At 37.4% G+C, this 23,056-nt stretch overlaps 1 protein-coding gene across 1 annotated transcript in view; it reads right to left on the bottom strand.

Annotated features, from left to right (window-relative positions):
- The window catches only part of LOC140245658 (dynein heavy chain domain-containing protein 1-like), a 136,235-nt gene that overhangs the window by 19,977 nt on the left and 93,202 nt on the right, over positions 1-23,056 (bottom strand). The window contains exons 57-69 of the mRNA XM_072325204.1: positions 21,463-21,600; positions 19,998-20,113; positions 19,161-19,284; positions 17,055-17,168; positions 14,506-14,586; positions 10,179-10,435; positions 5,881-5,953; positions 4,841-4,983; positions 3,381-3,648; positions 2,902-3,075; positions 1,851-2,011; positions 957-1,160; positions 1-137 (exon numbers count right to left, since the gene is read on the bottom strand). The exon at positions 1-137 is cut by the window's left edge and continues 34 nt beyond it. Coding sequence (XP_072181305.1) covers positions 1-137; positions 957-1,160; positions 1,851-2,011; positions 2,902-3,075; positions 3,381-3,648; positions 4,841-4,983; positions 5,881-5,953; positions 10,179-10,435; positions 14,506-14,586; positions 17,055-17,168; positions 19,161-19,284; positions 19,998-20,113; positions 21,463-21,600 — 1,990 coding nt within the window. The remainder of the gene's footprint in view (positions 138-956; positions 1,161-1,850; positions 2,012-2,901; positions 3,076-3,380; positions 3,649-4,840; positions 4,984-5,880; positions 5,954-10,178; positions 10,436-14,505; positions 14,587-17,054; positions 17,169-19,160; positions 19,285-19,997; positions 20,114-21,462; positions 21,601-23,056) is intronic.

A 23,056-nucleotide genomic window follows, 5' to 3' on the forward strand; every position in this document is an offset into this window, starting at 1 on the left:
TGGAGGATCTCCTGGGTCCTCTGTTGGGCCAGCCGGTACTCTGGGGTGAGCGCACTGATCTCAGCCTGGTAGCTGTCCACGCTGGAGAACGCCTCGTTCACCTTCTCCAACGCCTGCTCGTATTTGCTGACCTTTGCCTGAACAGACAAACAAGATACAAGTACAGTGTGGAAATACAAACACGCACATACATGTACGGTGTACATACATACAATATACAAGGATAAAAAGAAGAGGGTTAACTTCAGGAAAAAATTTTGAAATAAATGATAAGAAATGATACTGATTGAACATACATGTATATCCAACTAATCCCGTACTACGAAAACTGCATGTGTACCTATTATTTTGGAGGACATTACGACAAAGACATAAACTTTATAATATAGCAGGTTATCAATGACTTGTACTTTGGAGAACATTACAACTCAGCTGAAAATGCATTGTGAGAGCATTATTTACAGACTACAAAGTCATGCTTTCACTATTTTGAAACAAATATTGTTAAGTACTTTTTTCACTTTCGAATGACCAATTAGGACTCTGCGCTGTATGTGTTCTGAATAGGAAATACAATGTAATGTACAAAGTACCATTCCTATGCACCTGTATCAGACTTTTTAAGAGACAATACTTGGAAAGGGGCCTGGTGGACACATTTCACTAACTAAGGGTGAACACAAATTATTAGTGATATTCTCATACAGAAATACACCAGTCTTATTAGCACACTATTTGTACGTGCACTTTAAAATCTACAGAACCCATTTGGTGATACAATGTAATTCAAACAAGGTAATACAGTGTACAAAATTGTAGTTCTCAAACCATCATTTTTCTAATAATGCAAATTGCAGGCTCTTCTTGTATTTTCAATATAAGACAAAATGGTATTCATTTTCAATACAGAAATACATTTCTGTGATGTAGAAGAGAAAAACTGAGGACCGCCCCACCTTCTCTTCCTTGGTGATCTTGTAGGTCAGGTTCTTGAAGAGGTCAATGAAATCCAGGTAGGTGTGCGGGGTGAAGAATTGCAGCGGTTTCACGTAGAGCCGGTCAGTGGTGGCCCCTGCCGTGGTATGGACGTAGGCCATGGCCTGGCAGAGTGCGTTGACCTGTGGGTCCTGGAACTGGGACGGCCATGGAAGACGTATCCGCTGGAAGACGGAGGAGATCATTAATGGTAATAACGATGACACGAGTCATTTGTCGTACGTTGGGCCTTCAGCTACGTACATCTTGGTGCTCAAGTCACTTTACAATTTGTAAAATATATGTATCATTATCCTCGTCATTAGAAGAGAGCCAGCATCTAGAGTGCACTGACCCAACAACCTGTGGAGAATTCTTTCTTAGCCTGGCCATCATCTTATTGTGCACACATACGCAGTACTAAATACTACATGAAGTACCACAGCAACATATCATACTACCAGATTCACTATTCTATACACAAGAGTAGAGAGGGAATCGCTGACGCAGTGTCTTGCCGAGGGTCACAAGTATCACAGCTGGGTTTGGACCCTCTACCTTCTCAATGCAACCACAGTGAATTATTCACTGCACCAAGACTTATCTTTTCAGTTTCTGCTTGTTTTCACAGCTTTGAGAACGAAAATGTTCTCAAAATTCCTATTTCTGCACCAATTGGAGAAGCTGTGAAAGCAGTAAAATGTTACAACCTGACAGAGTTTGAGATGAAAGCTGCATGACTTGCTTGACATTTTTACTGGTAAATATTAATCAAAATAAACCAATACATGGTACATGTACCTTCTCATTCTCTTTTTCTCAACTCTGCCAGTTTACTATTTTTTTTTTCTTTGGGCTCTTTACAGACATCATACCTTGAGTGTATAAGCATCCCTGGTGGGGACCTTCAGCCAGTGCTGGGCCACCCGAGCCAGGGCCTCCTGGCTCCAAGGCACATAGCTGTCCACACAGTAGCTGCCGTTCAGCACGGCCGGGTACTTCCGCAGCCGCTCCATCAGGCTGGCAAGACTCTCATCTAATGATGGAAAGACAACATACATTGTAGGAAGCCTACAGTGTACATGCCTGGCTATGTCTGTACTATGATCAGATGTGCATCATATAATTGTTTTGTTGTAGTTGTTTTTTTAAAGTAAATATAGCTAATTACTTCTTGACCACTGAGTTTAGAAACATAACATTATGTAAGAGCAATATGACTCTTTAACAGTTGACTTGGATGCTTTTGCTTCTCTTGCAATCATTATATCTACCATCCACAGTAAGTACACGGCCCTTCATTTACATTTTGATAAAGTACAATGAACTTGACCACTGACTAAAAGATTGACCTTTAACTCTCTCTACACAAAGGAAATGTGTTTCAATTCATCTCTATCCATTACACCAATGACCACTACTCTTGGACCTTACTAGCATAATCTTAGTGCATAAAATGACACTGTAACTAAGTTTTCTTACCTTTGACCTTGACCTTTCCTCCCTTCAAGCAACTTTAACATTTTATATTAATTTCTGTCCTGACCAGATACAAGTGTATGGACATTGCCAACGGCATGAATTGCTGCAAAATGGCATTTTTTTTTTTTTTGAAATACAATTGCCTTTGATTGCTGTATTTTTTTTACCTTTAGGGATTTTGCACAAAAAAAGAAAAAAAAAGAAGAAAGAAATCAAATTAGTGCATCTACAGTTACGTACAGTGTACAGTTATGTCTCATACAAGAAACCTTGAACAGGTATATGGTCTAATAAGTCCATAACACTACATTTCTTTTTTTTTTTCACAACACTTTAATGAGTTTATGGAACACAAAGACAAACTGACAATCTAGAAATATTGCCTCTAGCATCCTTTTGGGTGGAGGCATACCAAAATTTCTTGGGAATAATGTTGGCACTCACTTTCACAGTCTACACAGACAACAACGTGTAGGTTCTTGCAGATGGTCCTGAGAAACCGCTCCTGTGCCATCTCCAGACGAGGATTACGCTGACCTGGTGTTAACTTGGCTCCAGACAGCATCTGTGAAGCGATGGACTCCAGCTCATCTGCTTCATAAAGATCTGGGCACAAACCTATAAATAGATAGATAGATAGATAGATAGATTGATTGATTGATTGATAGATAGTAGATAGATAGATAGACAGACATGTACATTTATGTGATGTCACAATCAGTAGCAGTCTTCTCATCCAACTATGGCTGTACCAAAACTTAAAAATTCATAACTTTCAAAAGGATTGTACGATTTTCCTCAAGCTTTCACTGTTGTGTTCTACTAATATTGCTGCATTCACTCAATCCACACATACATGTATTGTACATTTGGGTTTTATTCCCCATTCCTTCTAAAAGTTGCTTCAACATGTCGCTGCCTACCTTCTTGAATGACGCAGCACACATCCTGCATGCAATTCTCCCCTATCTTCTCGTTCACCAGCAGCACGGCCGGCCGGCCGAGGAGTCCCGCCGTCTTGCTGGCCCGCTTGATCTGGTAGCGCAGCCGGCGCCGGTTCTCCTCGAGGTCGCGGGTCAGCTGTGGGGAGTAGAGTTTGCAGCGGGCCATGTGGGAGGCCAGGCGTGTCAGGGAGGAGCGGCCGGTACCATTGGTCACCCCGATGAGAAGGGCATTGGCATTCTCCGACGCCTGCAGTAGACGAGATAGAAAAAAAGAAATTGATGGGCATGTCACACTGATTTTACAGATAAGATGATGGAAAAACAAAATTGCTGTCCAATCTCTGTCATGTGAAAGAGACGTACGGTACATAACAATTGCGCTTGTATGGCTTAGATGAAAAAATTATTGAGATTAAACTTTTTCCAATCATAACATTAATCCGCCATTTCTTCTGAAATATTGTGCCACTCACTTACATTGGGCAGTTAACATGTGGTACATTACTTTCCTCTCTTGCACAATGTACACACGAAGCAATTCTTTTGAATGTGTTGATATGACACAGGATTACAAACAGGGAAGACATTGCAAATCCTAAGTATCTCAATTTGGAACCTAAAAGAGCACCCTCATACCTACTTTTCCTGGAGAAAAAGCTTCATTACCACTATCGCTTTAAGGGTTTGATACCCATCTACATGTATTTGACATTAATTGCAACAATCTGTTAATATCTTACAGTGTATATGTATTACCCTCAATATTGCTTTCACTAATTCACTGTATTCCAGCATCATTGATGTGCTTCTTGATACACCAAATAAACCTCTTCTACATCCCTAGGCAATGGGTTTCTACAATGGCATACGAGTATGGGCCCTGTCTATATAAAGAGTTGCAACTGATTTGGATCAATCTTACGTCCCTCAATCAATTTCAACTTAGTGACTGATTTCAACTGCATCTTATGAAAATGTTTTTATAATGTACTTTTCAGACAGAATTTATCATAAATCTGTCGAAAGCTGTGATTGACTCCAAATCAATTACAAGACATGATAAGTTTTTTTTGCAAATTTTAGGCTGCCATGGAACTACAGTCATTAACCAGTCACCACTTGATATTAGAATTATGAATATGGTACCATTTAATAAAGAAGACATAACTCTTTATACCATGAAAGCAACTTTGATGTCACTGGGTACTAGGATTTGTCATACAGAGATACCAAAGTCAGGCATACAATGTGTCAGTGTTATAAAGCTAAATACAATCTGTACTGTCTGATTTCAATTTGCATTTCACCTTTATATCAAGATGGATATTTGCAATCTACATGTAATTGCAAATCAAAATCAATTGCAAGTTTTAAGACATATGAAACTGATTGCAATCGCAGGTTCTGAGAGATGGGGGGCCTTATTCTACAGAAATTACCAGCACTCTGGTGAGTCTCGTTATGTGTCGGATGGAGTCTGTGAAGAAGACTAGCTCCATCTTCTGCTGTGCTGTACTGTTGAACAAAGCTAGGCAGCTCTCCAGACCATGCTGAAGTTTGGTCTCACTGTACTCTACATAGCCTGCACAGAGGTCAAAGATTAGAAATAAATGGACATTACATAATAGTAAAACATGTATATCATCAAAAATACCTTCAACATTATCATTATTATTATTATTTTGTTGTTGAAGAATGACACATAATCTCTGTTTATTCAATACTGGGTAAACAATCATTCAGAATAAAGTATATTTCCTTTGAGCATACACTTGTATTTCTAAAGCTGAAAATATATTGCAGTGCAGCTTAAAGTACCACTGTGCCCTTTACACAATAACATCGCAGTCATAATGGTAAGTTACACCACTAGCTGTTATGTTAATAATTCACTAGCAAATGAACTAGAGTTACAGTTCTGTATATCAAACTGTACTGCACTCTTATTAGTCAATGCCTCTGTAGTCATGCTAATTCTCAACCTTTATTTTCACCCAAGGCCCACTTTGGCTTTTATGAATATCTTCGAGACCCAGCTAGATTGAATACAAATCTTTTTTATTCAATTTTTGACTAACGTCGCGTTCCTCCTGAGAGAGCTTTGTGGTCCACCAGGTGAGAAGCATGGTTCTATAGCATCACTGCTACATGTACATGTAAATAACCATCACACATCCAGATTTATCCCTTCTCCCCCCCCCCCCCCCCCTTTACTCATTGAGGACGGGCTGATTTTGCTACAACAGGCATTTCCCATAATAGACACCTGCCTGAGTATACTCGGGACTCGTCCTCAACAGGTTAGGGATTGACAAATTCACCTTGGTCCATGATTCTTGACTTTTGTTTTACAATATGTATTTTAATAATTTGCATTTTCTTGTCTGTGTAGAATTGCTCTTGCATCCCAGTATGGCAATCAAGTCATTTTCTAGCAATGGCTGTGACTTCACATTTGCTCCCTGGCCATACACCCTACCTCCTTCCTTGCCACCGATGGGGATGTACTTGGCAAAGGTGATCGCAGACAAGTCTTCTCCTGGGTCCATCAACTGCAAGAAGCATGTACAGAATAAGGACACAAGAGGGCGACATCACTATAAGACTTCTCAAGTAATCTATAGCATCATTTCATTTCATTTTCTTTTGCTCCATTGTTATCTATTACACTTCAAGATAAAATAAAAACTCTGGATAAAGAAATGTATTTTCAAGGTTATCTTTTAGGACATTGAGCAGGAAAAGCAGAGACTGTAAAGTACATCATCCATTATACTACCTAAAAATGAAAAACATATGTCGGTATAGTTGAGGGTTCATGAGCAGACATCCTGTCACTGAGCTCGTTCACAATCATAAGTATTCAGCCATGTGTTTTGGTGCAGGTGGTGCCTGACTGAATGGTTGCAAAATAGTGCATTCCACATAGAACACACTGTGAAAAAGCAGAACAATGTGTACACTGTTGAATGATTAAAAGAAAATGAATTGAAATGAAATGATTGTATTTATTTGTTGCATAGAATGGTTGTACCAAACATGAAGCTGCCATTGTGATGGTTTGATAAGATCAAAATTACGATAAAATGATCGTGAGGGAGAGAGGTTTGCGGTAACACCATCAAACAACACAAAGTAATCAGTTTACATAGATTTTAAAAAGACATTCACTATTCACTATTTTAGAGGTTTAAATCAGCTTAACAATCTGACATTTTTTTTTTTTAATGAAAAAAGGACAACGTGGGTTCATTCCTGGTAAAAATCGCTTTTCGGTATTGAAAGAAAGCTTTCTGCAGTATTTTTTTGCCTTGAGCGGCTGACAAGGGCAAGCAATACAGTATTTGAAGCCCGTTGTCCTCCTGACATTCTTTCAATCTGAGTGGCCAAGCACAGAAACTAATTGTTGGGCATTGATCTGTAGAGATCAGGGTATCTATTGAATATTTGATGGAATGTAAAAGGACAAAAATATTTGTTGGTTGTTCATGGCATGCAAGTCCACAAAAAAAAGAAGAAAAAAAGAAGGCCACTGTACACAGCATTATGTACAACATACATGCCAGTATAGCACAAATTGTGAGCGAACTTGAGCTAATAGTCTCCGATACAAATGTATATCACATTATTAAAATTTACTCTCTTGTCTGTAGGCCTAACATTGCAGAAAATGCCATGCAAAATGCTAAATTTGGTTTTTGCCATGACAACCAATAGTACAATTGTAAACCATAAATAACTCTGTTTGATTAAGAAAATATGTTAAGTACAAAAGTAGCAATGATTTGGTGGGGAAAAGTGTCTTGAATGGCTACGGCCTACACCTGAGACTTTGACATCACAGAGCATGTTCATTGGCTATGCCTATACGAATACACAACTTTAGGTAATAAAAGTGTTGTTTTAGACATAGTTGCTCGATACTCTTCACTGATAATCAGTGACTTTTAAATGATTCAGAATACACTGTAAATCCAAACAAACAGACTACATAATGAAAAGGTCTGTCCTAAAATGCAAAGCAGAAAAAAATAAGTCAACACAAAGCATACTATGGACTGCATTTGAACTTAAAATATGATCACATATGGGTCAACTACTTAGTACCTGAACCTTTATGCATAGTAAAACTGGTACAAGTTGCACAAGTTTGACTTCTGAATACACTACATATTTGTTAAATGCTGTGTACACAAGAAAGAGACTGAAGTATCCGAGAAAGCAGCACAATCCATGTAAACAATCAAATGTTTATTGTCCATCAATCTCAAGTTCTTTCATGATGTTCCAGGTGAGTGCTGATTCTCAGAAGCAGGTCCCTTTTTTTGTGTTTTTCCCCCTTTTTTCTACTTCATCTTTCTCTTTTTGTCAGTCAGCCACTGATCTGCAATGATTACAATGGCACTGCACTTCACACAGTCTGAGCGGTGAAGGCCCCACAAATTACAGGACCCTGGCATTCACTGCCACTTTAAAGCAAACAGAATGGAGTGTTCAAGGTGAACGCACGCACAAATCTTCACTCATGACGAGTGGTTAGAATCTTCATCAGAAGATGAATACAGCTTCAAGTAGCTTTTCATCGCGACTTTGTGAACAGAATTTGTACTGAAGAAGAAAAAATACTTAGTAATGCAATTATTTTCTCCCAAATGACATCCTAACTATAATGTGTAGAAATACATGTGTATAGGACAACACAAACAAACACACATATTGAACAGTTGTAAATAGGGCCTACTCATGTGTCGTCCATAACCACAACACCCTGATAAAGTTGCACATATTCACATTGAAGGAAACTGCAAAGCTATAATATAGGCAGCCGAAAAATTGAGAAATGTGATATCGGTTTAAAAGATAAAAAGTTAGGTATTATCTAAATTACCTCCTAACTGAATTTTATAGTCAAGGAATGTCCTTCAAAATGGAAACCATTTGTCTTTGCGAAGAATGTGACTCTGCCATTTTGAATCAATAGGTAGAGGTGCATTGAGACTATGTAGCAATTCTATATTGAGGTCAAATCAAACAAAGACATGACTTATTAGAGAATCCATCCCTTTTGGCAGAATTCTGTCTGATTAAACACAGTTTTTTTTTTCTTTCATTGACCCTCCTGGGTCAAATTCAAGGCCTACAAGTTTTAGATTATATAAAAAGGGGGAAATTTGATTACACAAAGCATTCAGAATGAACTACATCAGTATGCTGTCATATTCTGCCCTTCAAGGACAAATATATTTCATGATAGACCTTGTCTGTATTTCACGTCTGAGTGAAGCAATCCAAATTCTTTGTCCTTCGTTATGATCGACAGAGAAGGATTATAGAAGCAACTTCAGGTAAAAAGATAAAATGATTTGATGAGACTGTCTATAATGTCTTGTTTGAGACTGTTTGAGACTGTCTAGTTCTACAACTGTACAGATTGTAGTTCTGTCATTAACAAGCATTGATCATTTCTCTTATCTTTCATAAGAATGTTTGAACATATGTCATGCTTGGCAACTGCATGTGTTCCAACTTTTTTGTTTTCTTTTCTTTTCTTTTTCCTCATGGTCAAATTGACAACAACGCAATGAAATACATGTGCAGCATATAAGACTGTAAAACCAGAAATGTTCGCTTGCATTTTAACTTTGCAAATTTCTCGAGGGTCAAGATTTGCAAAATTGAAATACCCGCAAACTTTCTTCTACACTACATACTGTACAGTAAATGCCAATGGCAATTTGTAAAAATTTCATGCTGCGAAAAAGACCGTCAGCTCCAATTCACGAAAATTCCATACAAAAAAAAAAAAAATCTTGCTTTACTGTACATATTTTTCTTTCTTTGCATGCAAATTCCATGCATGAATACATTGTATTTCAACAAATTATCTTCAATGACCCTCATGCTTGCCCAAGTTTCATCTGAAGGTTGGCTTACCAAGCATTAAATTATGCACCCCAATGGGTTCAGAGAATACAAATAGGAGTTTGACAGCAAAATAGATGAAACAAACAGCTTTCATGAGCACTTGGAACAATAATACCAACAGAACTGAACAAGAAGGTGCAGGTGCAGTGTACATTCATCATGATTGATTACCTACTGTATGTATTATATGGGCATATCATTTACGTGTCAATCAACTAAGCATTCATAAGCTCTGAGTTCATTCCCGAAAAAAAGTTGACAAAAAGCCGACACAAATGTATTAAGTTATATTCACTTACATGTACTGTCTGGCTTGAGGGTCATTTTGGGTTTGAATAGGGATTAACAGTCTCATTAATCCCCTTTCAATCATGATAGCTGCAGGGAATATGTGTTCATTGTTAACCCCCAAGCCTAAAAGGCTGCATTTTCTTGGTTTGGTGTTGTATTGCCTTTCTTTTCTTTTTTTCTTTTTTTTTTTTGTATTACCTATTGTTGGTGTTTCATAAGGTCTCTTAAAAAAAAAAAGAAGAAATTTCCTTAAAAATAAAGTCCATGTTGACATCAAGTACAAAACATTATTTGGGATTACATTTTAGTAATTGTACCATTTCAAAACTCAAATCTGTATTTTTCATATCACTACTCAAAGTTGAGTCAGGAGATTTTTCAATGTATTTGATGCTTGTATGATAATTGCAATACGAGGCCTCGTCACCCCAGGAACGATAGGAAACATAAAAAGGGGTTTGCTGTGGCTGCATTCAATTCAATTCAAATCAATTCAACAAATTAAATTCAATTCAATTCAATGATGCTGCTGCCACCAATGCTGTCGAACTCATCACCCACCTGTTCATTGGTGATCAGCGGCCCCTTGAAGACGTCCTCATTCTCCGCCTGCCCGTCGTCGTGGATGAGGCCGGGCTTGAAGGTCACGCCCCGCTTGGGCCCCAGCCTCGTCTTGCTCTCCTCCCCTTCCTTCTTCAGCACCGGCTGGATGGCCGGCTGAGAGGGTGGGGTCGGGGCCAGGGTCTTGGTCCGCGGGGGCGGGGGCACGGGCTGGAGGAATTTTGGCGATGTGCTAGGCTCCGGTGAGGGAGCAAGATCTATGCAATGTCAACATGACCCCAGGGGGAAAAGATTTAAAAAAAGAAATAAAAAATCAGCCTTAGATATGAACTCCCACTTCCAAAATGCATAATTTTTCCCTAAAAAGTTGGAAGTGTTCAACTACTCTGTATACTAGAGAAGAAAACCTCACATTATTAAAAAGTGTCCACTTGTGATACCAGTTACATTGTATGAATACATGGCATGATGACTTCATGGACTACACTGTGTGTGATTCAACTGAATTCCTTTTTGTCCCGTGTTTAAAAGACTGATTAAACTTTCTAATGTGAGATCCTGTTACTTATTCAATGAAATCTGTCAGTATAAGATCTACCCATCAGTGCTGACCTTTCCATCGCACATAAAACGTTGGAACCAAAGATTCTTATTGAAATCTTTTATCCCCTCCCCCCCCCCCCCCACCCGATCCAAGGTTCCTAAATATTACTTTAAAGATGGTACAAATTATATTTAACACAGAACAACTACACACCAGAGAATTCTTTTTTTGTTTGTGTGTGTGTATTTCCTAGAGTGCCTTATCTTGCCATTCCCTGCTGACAATGTAAATTGGCCCCTTCTCCAATCAATAATCTGTCATCTAAAGAAATTTCATAGCAAACAGCCACATGAATTAACTCCTTAAAACATCTGTGACCAACCAACAAGCATAAGCAAATACCAGTGTGCCGAGTTTGATCCACTTTCATTAAGGTTTCTCTGGCATGTTTGTGCTATGCTCTAAGGAGGGTGTTTATGTTACATCAAATCTAGTCATATCTCCTAAAGCTACAATGTAATTTATACAAACTTTACAGTACAAATACACACTACCAATGAAAAAGATGTACAGTGATGCTTTACAAGAGCAGTACATGCATGTAGCAAATAGTCTGATTGGTACATATGTGTACACAAGACATTGAATATGTATCTACTCAAAATTGAGTACACAGACATAACTACCAGCATCTATTGAGGTATCAATTACAATTTAATACAACAAACAGAATAGTTCCTGCTATAAAGAGATACAGATGAAGACGGAACTCTTGTTTTGCTATGAAGACCAGGGGAGCTCACTGATCAATGCTTAGTCCATGAAAAATCTAACCTGAATTCATCTCTGGGTGACCTCCAATGGATTAGTGCTCAGAGAAATGTTTTAAGCTTCTATTAAGACATACATTTGAAATGAAAAGCAAAACAAAATAATTCATGGGCATGGGGGCATTCATTTACAGGTCAGTGAATTGAATCATCAGTAACTTTATATAGGCCTCTACCCTTGAGACTAAGGTCCTGAATTTACACAACACTTGTGCTCTGCAGCATCTACAGTAGAGACAAAATGTTGCCACGCAAAGCGGGCTAATAGGAATTGATGTACAATGTACACTAGCACTATGCAATTGTAAGTATATTAGGCACACTTTGGTGTTAAGTACATGTACAGTGTATGTGTGTGTATTCAAAGTATTTTCAGCTTTGATAAATATATACACTGTATTCTTGATAGTGTTATCATAGTTTAGGGAAAATATGGGATCAATCAAACTTAAAAATAAAAATACAAATTTTTGTTCATAACCACTTCCAGGTATAGTTACAATTTGTTTAACAGTGTTTTTATACTGTATGTGTTCTTTTTTTTTTTCTTTTCTTTTTTTAACTAGAGATGAGCTACATTGTATACTTCAAAACCAAGCCCCCCCCCCCCCCCAAAAAAAAAAAAAAAATCATCCTTCTGTTCAGTAGTGATTGTAAAGTGAGATCAAATGGTATAAATACAGTTTATGCAAAGCTTTCTCTAGCCTATAGGTATACACTAAAATCATAGAATTTGAAATGTTGGTGACAAAAAAAAATGAAGTGGTACTAAATAAAAGGAAACATAGCAAAGCTATTCTAAGTTTCAGCTGCTTAATTGGGCCACCAAAAAGTAGTTTGAAAGTTTGGTGGCCCAACATCAATTTTCAGTGGCACTGGGCCATAGGGCCACCCCCAATGCCAAATCCTGTGTACAATGTATGCATATGACATTTATATGCTACAGTAGTATTGCGTTTGCATTATTCCACAAGAATGACTCTCCTTTGATAATATTACATTCTACAGTGTGACTGAAATTGGGTTTGTTTATTAAAACATGCTTGAAAACAGACTTGCATGCAATGAAGAGATATTTCAGATGTGAAGGTGGAAGCGTGAAGTTAAGACAGACAAGCTTTGTAGAGTAGGAATCGTGGCACCTAAAAGACATGCACTCACAGAATATTGGGATGAGCACACTTCAGTGTATTACATTATGAATGTGAATATAAAGAGAGTAGACACTGTCACAATGACGTGTCCCACACACAAGAATAGCTGGCACGCTTTCAACCATGCCTTGTGGGTGTTGGTGATAGACAGAATATCTGTGGGACTGTTCAGTTGTTTTCATGCATATGGGAGATAGGACAATGTGCGGTGTATATACATGTATGCCACAAAGAAAACCACACAGGGAAAATGTGCAAGTCTGCTGACAATTTTCTATCGCAAAAAACAGAGGTGATGCTGTATGACCCATGTATTTTTTTTTTTGCATCAAGGGCAATAGAGATATGCATTTAGTTATATGATTACAAGGACATTCATTTTTTTTTTTTTATGTACGGTGTACAAGCCTTTTAGCTGTTTGTTAAAATCTTGGGAGGAAAGAAGTGTTGTCTACACATAACCATTGAAGCCTTTCTTCACAAACAAGGGTTCTTATTTGTTTTCATTTTTCACTGTTCCAATCATCTAACATTGTATATCAATTTTGGCCTCCTGCATTTGGGGCTATGATATTTGATGGTACAAGTAAATGGACACACAGTAAATATACATCAGAACGATGTGGCACTAGGATTCATTCAAACATTCTCACATTTCAACTATTCCACTTTTCAAACATGTATTGACATGAGCTAGCAGACACCATATTTGTCTAGCATTTCTATCACCAAGACATAAAGTCACACAGCGGCAGATTTTTGGACCAGTGTCTCCACACGAAGGCCACTTGAATCAATTGTACAATACATACCAGCCTATCACTACATCCTCATTCTCACCTTGCATTTTTTTTTTATTTCTTTACGGCAGATGGCCACATGCTTGCTTTGCATTTACTTTGTATTAGGATTAAGCCATGCAACATTTATTGGGGTTAAAAAGAATGGGAAAAATGCAAACAAACCACTCATGGACATATATACATTGTATGTAAGCCACAATGATAGCATTTTTGTGACCTGCGGCAATAGGTGTGTTAAAAAAAAAAAATAAATCACATTCCTTCACGCCTCTGATGACCCTTGCTTGGGATATTTTTTCTTAAAGCTTGCAAATAAAGAGTCCACTATGAGGAATCAACACTAGTATTGAGTTTGTTATTGTACTGAACTGTAGCTTGACTTTTGGTATGACACAAAGGATGGCAGTAAAAACCTACAGCAAATACAACACTGAGAGATATTGACTTGCTAACCCATCCTGAAATATGAATAATTGGTGTTTTCATGAATCAATGTCCGTACATGTGTAATTCGGAATACCCAAATATGCTTGAATATCAGGTACTGCCTTGCTTAAAGATTCTTTATGAGTGCCCTTTTGAGGTAAAACAAAAGTAGTCAAAACTGTTGGTTGTCTAATGCATTTGTAAATTAGCTTTACAGAAAATGAGTAAAAACACACTGTATATTCAAAGTCATTATACTGCTAAGGAAAAGGTAAGACTGATGTCACAGATCTTGACTTCAAAATTGGAGTCAAAATGCTGAATGTCAAGAGACGAAAAGTGATTTTATCACTCTCCCCTCTCCTCAATTCCACATTTCCACTCCCTTCCTCCTCACCCAAACATCCTAATAATTCAAAAAGACCCAACTTTCTGGAGTTGTTTGGTTGCTATTTTTCTTTTTTATTCTTTTTGTTCTTTACTTTATAACAGAAAATTCCTATCTCGAGTGTGGCTTTCTTTCTCCTTAAGCCGGCACACTGTAGCTTTCAGGGGTCAGGCGATTCTCACCAGTAACTATTGCTGGTATGGAAGGCTGGTCGGTGGTCGGTTCGGGTTTCAGATCAATGGGGACATCCAGGGAGCTCACAGCTGCAGGGTCACAAAGGTCGGGTGTTGGTTTAAAACGCAATCGAGCCGCAAAGTTGGTCGGCCAGCAGCGGAGAGCGGCATTGGTGGTTGCATGGGTGGGTGAAGGTAGGTTTGGGGATTTTTTTTTTTTTAAAGGGCATTAAAGAGCAAATGAATGACAAGAGGAGAAGAAATGGAGAGTTACAGGTTTGACAGAAAACAAAATTAATAAAACAGCAAATGGTAGTACGTGTACATGCATGAATGGTAAAAAAAAAAAAACTTTCTGTACTCTACTATTAACAGTATTGCACAATTGAAATATGGACATGCTTCGACTATATGCCAAAAAATCAAAGGTCATACCAAAAAGGGGTATCTAAAAGAGACTGAGTGTGTGTTAAACAGCAAGAAAAAGCAGATACAGGCAAAAACAGCTTTTTCTGCGCTTCAAAGGATCTGAACTGTGTTGATATGAATTTATGAGGATGATTAGCTACATTGTAGATGAAGGAAAAATTATGCAATGAATAACAACAGAACAAGAACAAAGATAGTGAAAAAGAAGCACATATCAAGATTTCCTTTGATGCATACAACATGACAAATAAATCTTTCAAGTCCTTCTGTGCATACATGATACTGTACGTTTTGTACAATGCACTCACATTTGCATGAATTATCTATGTTTTGCTTTAAACTATCTTGCTTCCTATTGGTCATTCCTGGACAATGGCAATTATCCTGTACATCAATGTACATAAGATCTACACATACATAGTCCTAATGAAGGGACAATGTTCCATATCATGCAGGTTTGTAAACAGAGGATGCATTGGAAAGGGCATTTCAGGTGACTTTTGTGCATATGATGTTAATCCTGGAAGCAAAAATACACTCAAAATAACATTCTGATGCAATAGCACAATGTATAATTGATATGTCTAATCGTTAAAAAAAGAACACACACACAGCTCCATGGTTTCATTCAGTATCATTACATTGTACTTAACACTTAAATTACACATCAAAATCTGTCATACTTTAAATTAACATCAAACTGTCTCATTCAACACATACTAATTGTTTAAAAATCTGCACTTCCACTTTAACACCTACACACTTTATCATCCTTTTCTTAAAGTTAATATTATGTTAGTTTGCAGAGTTAAAGTTAAATTCCACCACATAAGCTTCCACCATATAAGTTATCAGCTTTTGATAGTAGCAAGGCAATTCCACTGCATGTCCCTGTCAATCAATTTAAATAATTATGGATTAAATCATTTGTTTCTGGTGGTTAGTAAAGTGCGATTTGACCAAATGAAACCATATAGTAATCTCGACGCCTTCTGATCCAAATAGTAACTGTAGATCTATGAATGAGCATGATATGCTCGGATGTTTTCTTTCTTCAATGAGAAATTATCACACACAAACCCAGCGATAAGAATGTTGTCCTGACGTACAATGTTCTCACACCAGCATATACGATGTTCTTTAAATTAGATGACAGGGTGTGAACAATGGCACACACACTCGCATAATATACAGAGTGACATTATCCACTCAAAAAATGTTAACACATCATGTGGTTAAAGGGCAAATTATTCTGATCACATTATTGAAAGTTAAACTCCTGTCAAATCACAGTCATTAGATAGTAGGGAGCTTTAGATTTTAGACGCGCGGACGTTCAAAGAGAAAAAAACATGATCTGAGCGTGCACAGTAGCGCGGATCAAGTTACTGCGAACCCTCAGATCATGTTTTTTTCTCTTTGAACGTCCGCGCGTCTAAAATCTAAAGCTCTCTAGTGTAATCATAAGAGAGGCTATCTGCATGTCAGAAAATAATTCCTTTCTTTGACATTTGAATTTGCTAATAAAAATACACTTGATATACATTGCATAAGTACCCTAAAACATGTACTTGATGTACACTGTATTTTCATGATGTATCTCTCTAAAAAAGAATTTCAAAAAATGTGATATTTTTTTCATAATTTGCTGGACAGTAACAATTTGGTACAACCACTTACGGGTAACTTGCACCTAAACGTACAGTGTATATCACGTGTGCACACTTTTGAGGTTATAAAACCATGAATCCATCGAATATGTACATTCTTATATGTATTAACAATTTAATTACATGACTGTAAAGTATGTAAACCACAATTTTCATTCTGTGTATTAAGTTCTGATATCACAACACTATTACTGTTGTAAATTCTGCTGAAATTCAATCTTTTTGTTGAAGATAAAACATGTTCTCATAGTTCCTCAAAACTGTTAAGTTCAGAGTTTTTACCATGATGTTGTTTTGGAGATCCAGACATACAAGATCCAGAATATAACTTACAGACATTTCTTGTACACTACTTTGAATATCAGTATTGACACTACAAATATGCAACAAGTACTCTTAGTAACTGAAGGGTGAAGCATGCTCTTCACCATCCACACAACTGAGCAAAGTGGAACAGACCTGATTCAATGCTCATCTCTGATTGGTCATCTAATGCCAGAGGGTCTGCACCACTCACATTGATAGGGGTGCCAGAGTCAGAGCATGGAGGGAGAGGAGTGCCAGAAGCCAAAACTACACTCACAAAGGAGTCCACATGAAAGCACATTGGGGTGAATGGAAGCCGGAAAAAAACATGCATGGAGAGAAAAACAACCATGAAAGGCAGAAAGGCTAAGATACAGGAAAAGTGCGAAAAGCAAAAATCATCATGAACTTATACAACAAATGAGCAAGAAGTATGGAATACAATGAGAGCATTAACAAGAAGTGTATTATGATGTATGAATGATGGATTGCCATCAATTCAATAAGCACTGAATAATGGTTGAATCATTCTTCATGCAGCATTTCAAAGGGATGGTACAATATTGGTGGAGATGAGAATTGGGCATTTAACTATCTGCGAGATACCAAGAATACACTTATGAAATAGTACAGAGGACACCATTTTAAGAGGAATTCAAAGTTTATTTGAAGAAAATCGGGTTTGGAATGACTGAAACATCCAAAAACAAAGTAAAACAAAGCCATCATAATAAAGCGTGGGTCCCGCACTTATTAGAATCGCTCTTTTTTGGATATCTCAGCCATTTTAAAACCAATTTTCATCAAATAAACGTTGAATTCCTCATGGAATTACATGCTCTTTCATATTTCATACAAGCTTTCTCATTATCTCACCAAAAAATGTTAGAAACCTGAAATTAGGTCTCACCCAAAACTATATGATCCCTTTAAGCATTGTATACACATGAATGAGAGTTGAGAGAAGATGAATAAAGCAAGCAGACATTGAGAAAGAGCATTTCAGACCCAAGTTTGTAGGACTCCACATGGGAAGCTACAAGATTAATGAGAGAGTCTGACGACAGAATTAACCCGAGGAAGACTTGCCCAAAGTACGCTCAGGCAGGTGTCTATGGGAAATGTGTGTTATAGCACAGTTCATCCTCAATGGGTTAAAAAGAATTTTCAGACAAAGAGCTGAAGGAGGGTGGGAGAAATTTAAAGGACATCTGAGGGACTACATTATAACTTAATATATATTTCAAAGAGGTTTTGCTGGTGCTGACGTTTATACGACATCATCATCAATTGTCGTCGCTGTTGCTGTTGTTAAATCATTGGCTATAGACATGCTGGGCAATGTCTTTGATCATGTCATCCTGGCCTGCTAGAGGCTGAGGAATGAAAAGCACCCACCACCACCTTAGAGTAAGAGCATAAAGATGTAGATGAAGATTTTCGAAACTACCTGGAGCTGACTGCATTGCTCTTGAGTTGAAAATCCACAGAGTTCTAACGGATAAAACCCAGTCATAGTGAGAAGTTTTGGTGTGCATGTGTGTATGTGTGTGTGTGTGTGTGTGTGTGTGTGTGTGTGTGTGTGTCCATCAAAGCAACCCAACACAGTGAATGAAATGACTGTTGATAGTCCCCAAAGTGGTGATCTCATTGGATCACACAACAACACAATACACTGACAAGGTACTCTACATTCAAGGCACTGTAACAGTAGAGAGCTATAAGCAGGCTCTACAAGCTGGTAAGAGTGTGTTTTTGCTCTACAATATTCTAATTTTTTTTTATTTTTAAAACTTTTTTTTTTAACTTTTTACTTTTACACATTTCAGATGAGTTTGCAAGGAATACACAGTGCAATATACACTATGTAGGCATTACAGTTTTGTAAACTCAAGAAAAATGCATCAAAAAAATAACTGAAAAGTATGATGACAACTCTCAAAAGAAGAGACACAACTTCAACAAGGTGTTCACTTCTGGTCTGATTAATGTACAGTATTCTATGCATGCACATGCATTTGGATGTTTCAGTGATAAAAATAATTTAATAAATCTAAGCAGCAAGTGGTATCATTCATATGTTTCCTTTTTGGTGTGTGTGTGGGAGTACCATTATCATATTATGATGCAGTGTGAAACAAATCGCTGGAAGAGAACATTGCAGAGAAAGCCCTTTGAATGTCCCCAAGATGAAGAGAGAGAGATAAGGGGCAGCAAATAGTGCATAATACCACAGCTGTTGAGTATAGACACACATACCATCTTGACCCGCTGCATCAGTCACCAAGGTGTTCATGGTGGGGGCGGGGGAGGCAGGAAGGGCAGGGCTGTGAGGGGTGGAGGGCTGTCCTGACTCCTCACGATCCTGGCTACTGTCAGTCTCCTGGAGGGGGGGGGGGGGGCAGGGAGGGAGCGATTGATGAACCAATATTCACTGTCAACTATTAAGTTTTGCAATTTACTGATATACAGATCGATTGAAATCTTCTCTTGTTGTTTTGACTTGCTATGATATGTGAATGTATATTCCTATCCTCTCGTTTCATTCTGTGATATCTCTCTCTATATACATGTATATGACGTCTATCTGCAACTGTATACAGCACGTAGTCTACCTTATCATATCTGTCTATATATCTATCTATTTGTCTATCTACCTTAGTATCTACATGTACCTACTGTATCTATCTACCTATCTACATTTATCTTGGATCTATAGCTACCTATGTATGCATCTCTCTCTCTCTCTCTCTCTCTCTCTGTATCTATATATCTATCTATCTTCTCATCTACCTACTTATCTATCTATATATCTATCTATCTTGTTTATCTATCTTATCTATCTATCTACATTGTATCTATCTATCTATCTATCTATCTATCTATCTATCTATCTATCTATTGTGTCTATCTTTCTGTCAATCTAACTTGTGTATATCCAAGTAATTATCTGTCTGTCTTTCTGCTAAAAAGATTTAGAAGACCTTGTACTTGTGTTCCTATTCTCTTTTGTACAGAAATTAAAACTGCCTGTATTTTTAAGTACAGTGTATGGCTTCAAAACATCTTCGCAGGATGGTCGTATGAGTCCCATACCTCAATCTTGTCAGGCACCATGGGCGGAGGGGGTGATGCTTTGCGCCTCTGAGGTGGTCCTGCACAGAAGTGGGCATCGACCACCTCCTCCAGAGTCCTTCTAAACCAAGCCTGATCTGTGGTCAGGAAAAAACAGGGAGAATGGTGTAAAACGTCACCATTACATCACAATTGTAAAATGATAGTAATATCAGTGATGATTAGATAATAGTAACAATACTAGTACTATTACTACTATTAATGACAGTATATGAAGAGTTTGTTTGCAAAAACCGATAAGTCCATATTTGTCAAATGGAGATATTTGCGATTAAAGGTCAAGAAAAATAAAGAGAATAATAAGAAAATTTTTGCTTCTTTTGACCATAACTTAAAAAATATACCATTATATGTAGTGACCAATAAATCATTTAAAAGGTTTTATTTTGAACTTAACAACAGAGATTGCACTTCAAAATCTTCAAAAAAGGACTTATCGGTTTTTGCAAACAAACCCTTCATATTATAATGACAGTTCATTATGATAATTGCAACAAGAATAATGATAATAGTAACAATAATCATAAAACCATAAAATGATAATTATGAAAATGAAAATAAAACTATAATAGAAATTAATCTGAGCTACTGTCTACAAGTTACAGGTTTGAAAATATCTTATAGCTAAAGCAAGACTAGATGAGTCAATAAATTCGATTGGAAAGGCTTCAACTTTACATGCTGTGCAGCATAAAGACATATAAATTCCATGTTTTATGCCCACTCATGTTTAGAACTTTTAAACTTTTTTAATCTGAACTTCCTTGCTTCAATCTTGACTTGACACTTCATTTATCTTTCTTGCCTTATATGTTCAAATTGAACAAGACTCATACTGCCCTGTGTTGTTAGATTGAACACTTTTTCACTCAAACATAGGATGAAAACTCACTTTAAATAGAGAGTGCAACTCATATTCTTTGATAGTTGGTACACAAAGAACACAAGGCTATGTGAAGAAGCAAGGATATGTAGTGTACAGCTGTAAAATGATGAAATTGTATTGAAAAGGATGATATAGTTTTAGTTGAGATGGCAGACTTCACATTTCCAACTTTCTGTGAGATAATGAGAAATCTCTTATGAAATATGACAGAGCATATAATTCAGAGAGGAATTATAGTTTAATTCATGAAAATTTGTTTTGAAATGGCTGAGATATCAACAACAAAGCAGCTATGATAAAAGGTGGGACCCACCTTTTGTTTGGATCATTTTGTTGTTTTACTCAGTCTGCTTTTGGATATCTCAGTCAATTCAAAACCAAATCTCATCAAATAAAGTTTGACTTCCTATAAGAATTGTATGCTCTTTCATATTTCATAAGTGGTTTTGTAATTCTCTGGCAAAAACTGAAAAGCTGCATCACCATCTCAACCAAAACTATACTATCCCTTTAAAGCTTCTACTGCCTAGTCTTCCTCACCTTCATGGGCCACAATCCTGTCGTAGTACGTCCGACAGACCTCGTGACACCACAGTCGCACGACGGTCCTCATCATGGGAGGTGGGCCATCCTTCTGCTGCTTCTTCTCCGTTCTTCCCCGCCGACTCCGGTTGGAGGCTCCTTTACGATCAAGAAAGCAAAATGAAAAAAAAAGACATGATGTTCATAGCTGCTTTCTTTGGATGGTGCGGTTCCAAATAGAGGAAACCAATTTTGTGGTTGCACAATTTGAGGTATATAGGTCCTGAAAATTCACTAATAAGTATTCTTGCAGAAGGAAAAGAAGAGGAAGAAGAAAAAAAAAAAGGAAGAAAATCTGCTAGAGAAGGGAGGACAATAAAGGAAGATATTTGACTTCATGTCTGGGGATTAGAGATATTTCATATAAAATAGACTACAGAGAAAGTTCTGAAAGATGATAGACAGACATTAAAGAGAGGGAGGGAGAGAGAGAGAGAGAGAGGGAGGGAGAGAGAGTGAGAGAGAGGAGAGAGCAAGGGAGAGCATAACACTGATAGGAATATCTCACATACAGTTCCCTATGCACACAGTCCCTTCAGAACTATGATTGTGCACAGATACAAAACTGAAATTATTTCTACACCATTCCGGGCAAAACCATCCATTTAATGAGAATATGTCTTCCTTCTTTTCAACTCCCTCATGAATCACTTCAGTCCATAAAATTATTAGAATTATGATCACCAGCAGCACTGCTTGGAGGTCCTTTTGAAGTTTTTTCTGTAACACAGCCATTAACATTTTCTCCCCAAGACAAGAATTTTGCCTATTTATTGCACCCAAGCTCTGTCCATCAAAACAGCCATGAAAAAAAAAAGAGTCATCAGGGAAAAGAGCAAGCTCAGTATGTCTTCTGTTTAAAAAAAGTCGGTAAATGCAAATGGTCACAATTGCAGATTAAAAAAATATTCATTGAGTTCTGTGGTAGTCTGCCTTTAAGAAATTCACTTATAGGGCATTGTATCCACCTGTGAGTTCTCAAGGCAATCACTTCAATCAGTACTCATTTCAATCCTTGAAACTACAAAGGTCTGCATGCATTAGTCATTGCAATGTTGGGCAAGCCTCTACAAAGTTCCCAGTTGACAGGGACAACCATAGTTCAAAAGGTACAATGTATGCATGATATTTGAATATTTCAGTAGAAACCAATCCACCCCTACCCCCCCCCCCCCCAATGGCCAGAACATTACTTTTTGTGAATAACATAACACATTTTGACATTTCCTGCATATATGTACACATCAATGATTGACAATGATAATTTCTCTCATTTTTCTCAATTTTACTCATTAAACCTTAACTGTAGACAGTTTAGTCTGACATTTCTATTACAATTATTGTTCACATTTTGTAAATCAATACTTAACATCAGTTATACTGGTTCAATTTTTTTATAAGTTGTTTTTATCCCTAACTCACATGTTAGAACTATTTTGAAGCACTAATGTTGGATGTTTGTTTCATCTGCAAGCGGTAAAATTATGCCTTTAAATGTACAAATCTTAATTGTCAGCATGTAGTCCTGCAAAAAAAAAAAAAAAAATCAAAT

This window comes from Diadema setosum, assembly GCF_964275005.1.
Source record: "Diadema setosum chromosome 20 unlocalized genomic scaffold, eeDiaSeto1 Scaffold_20_unloc_1, whole genome shotgun sequence".
NCBI lineage: Eukaryota > Metazoa > Echinodermata > Echinoidea > Diadematoida > Diadematidae > Diadema > Diadema setosum.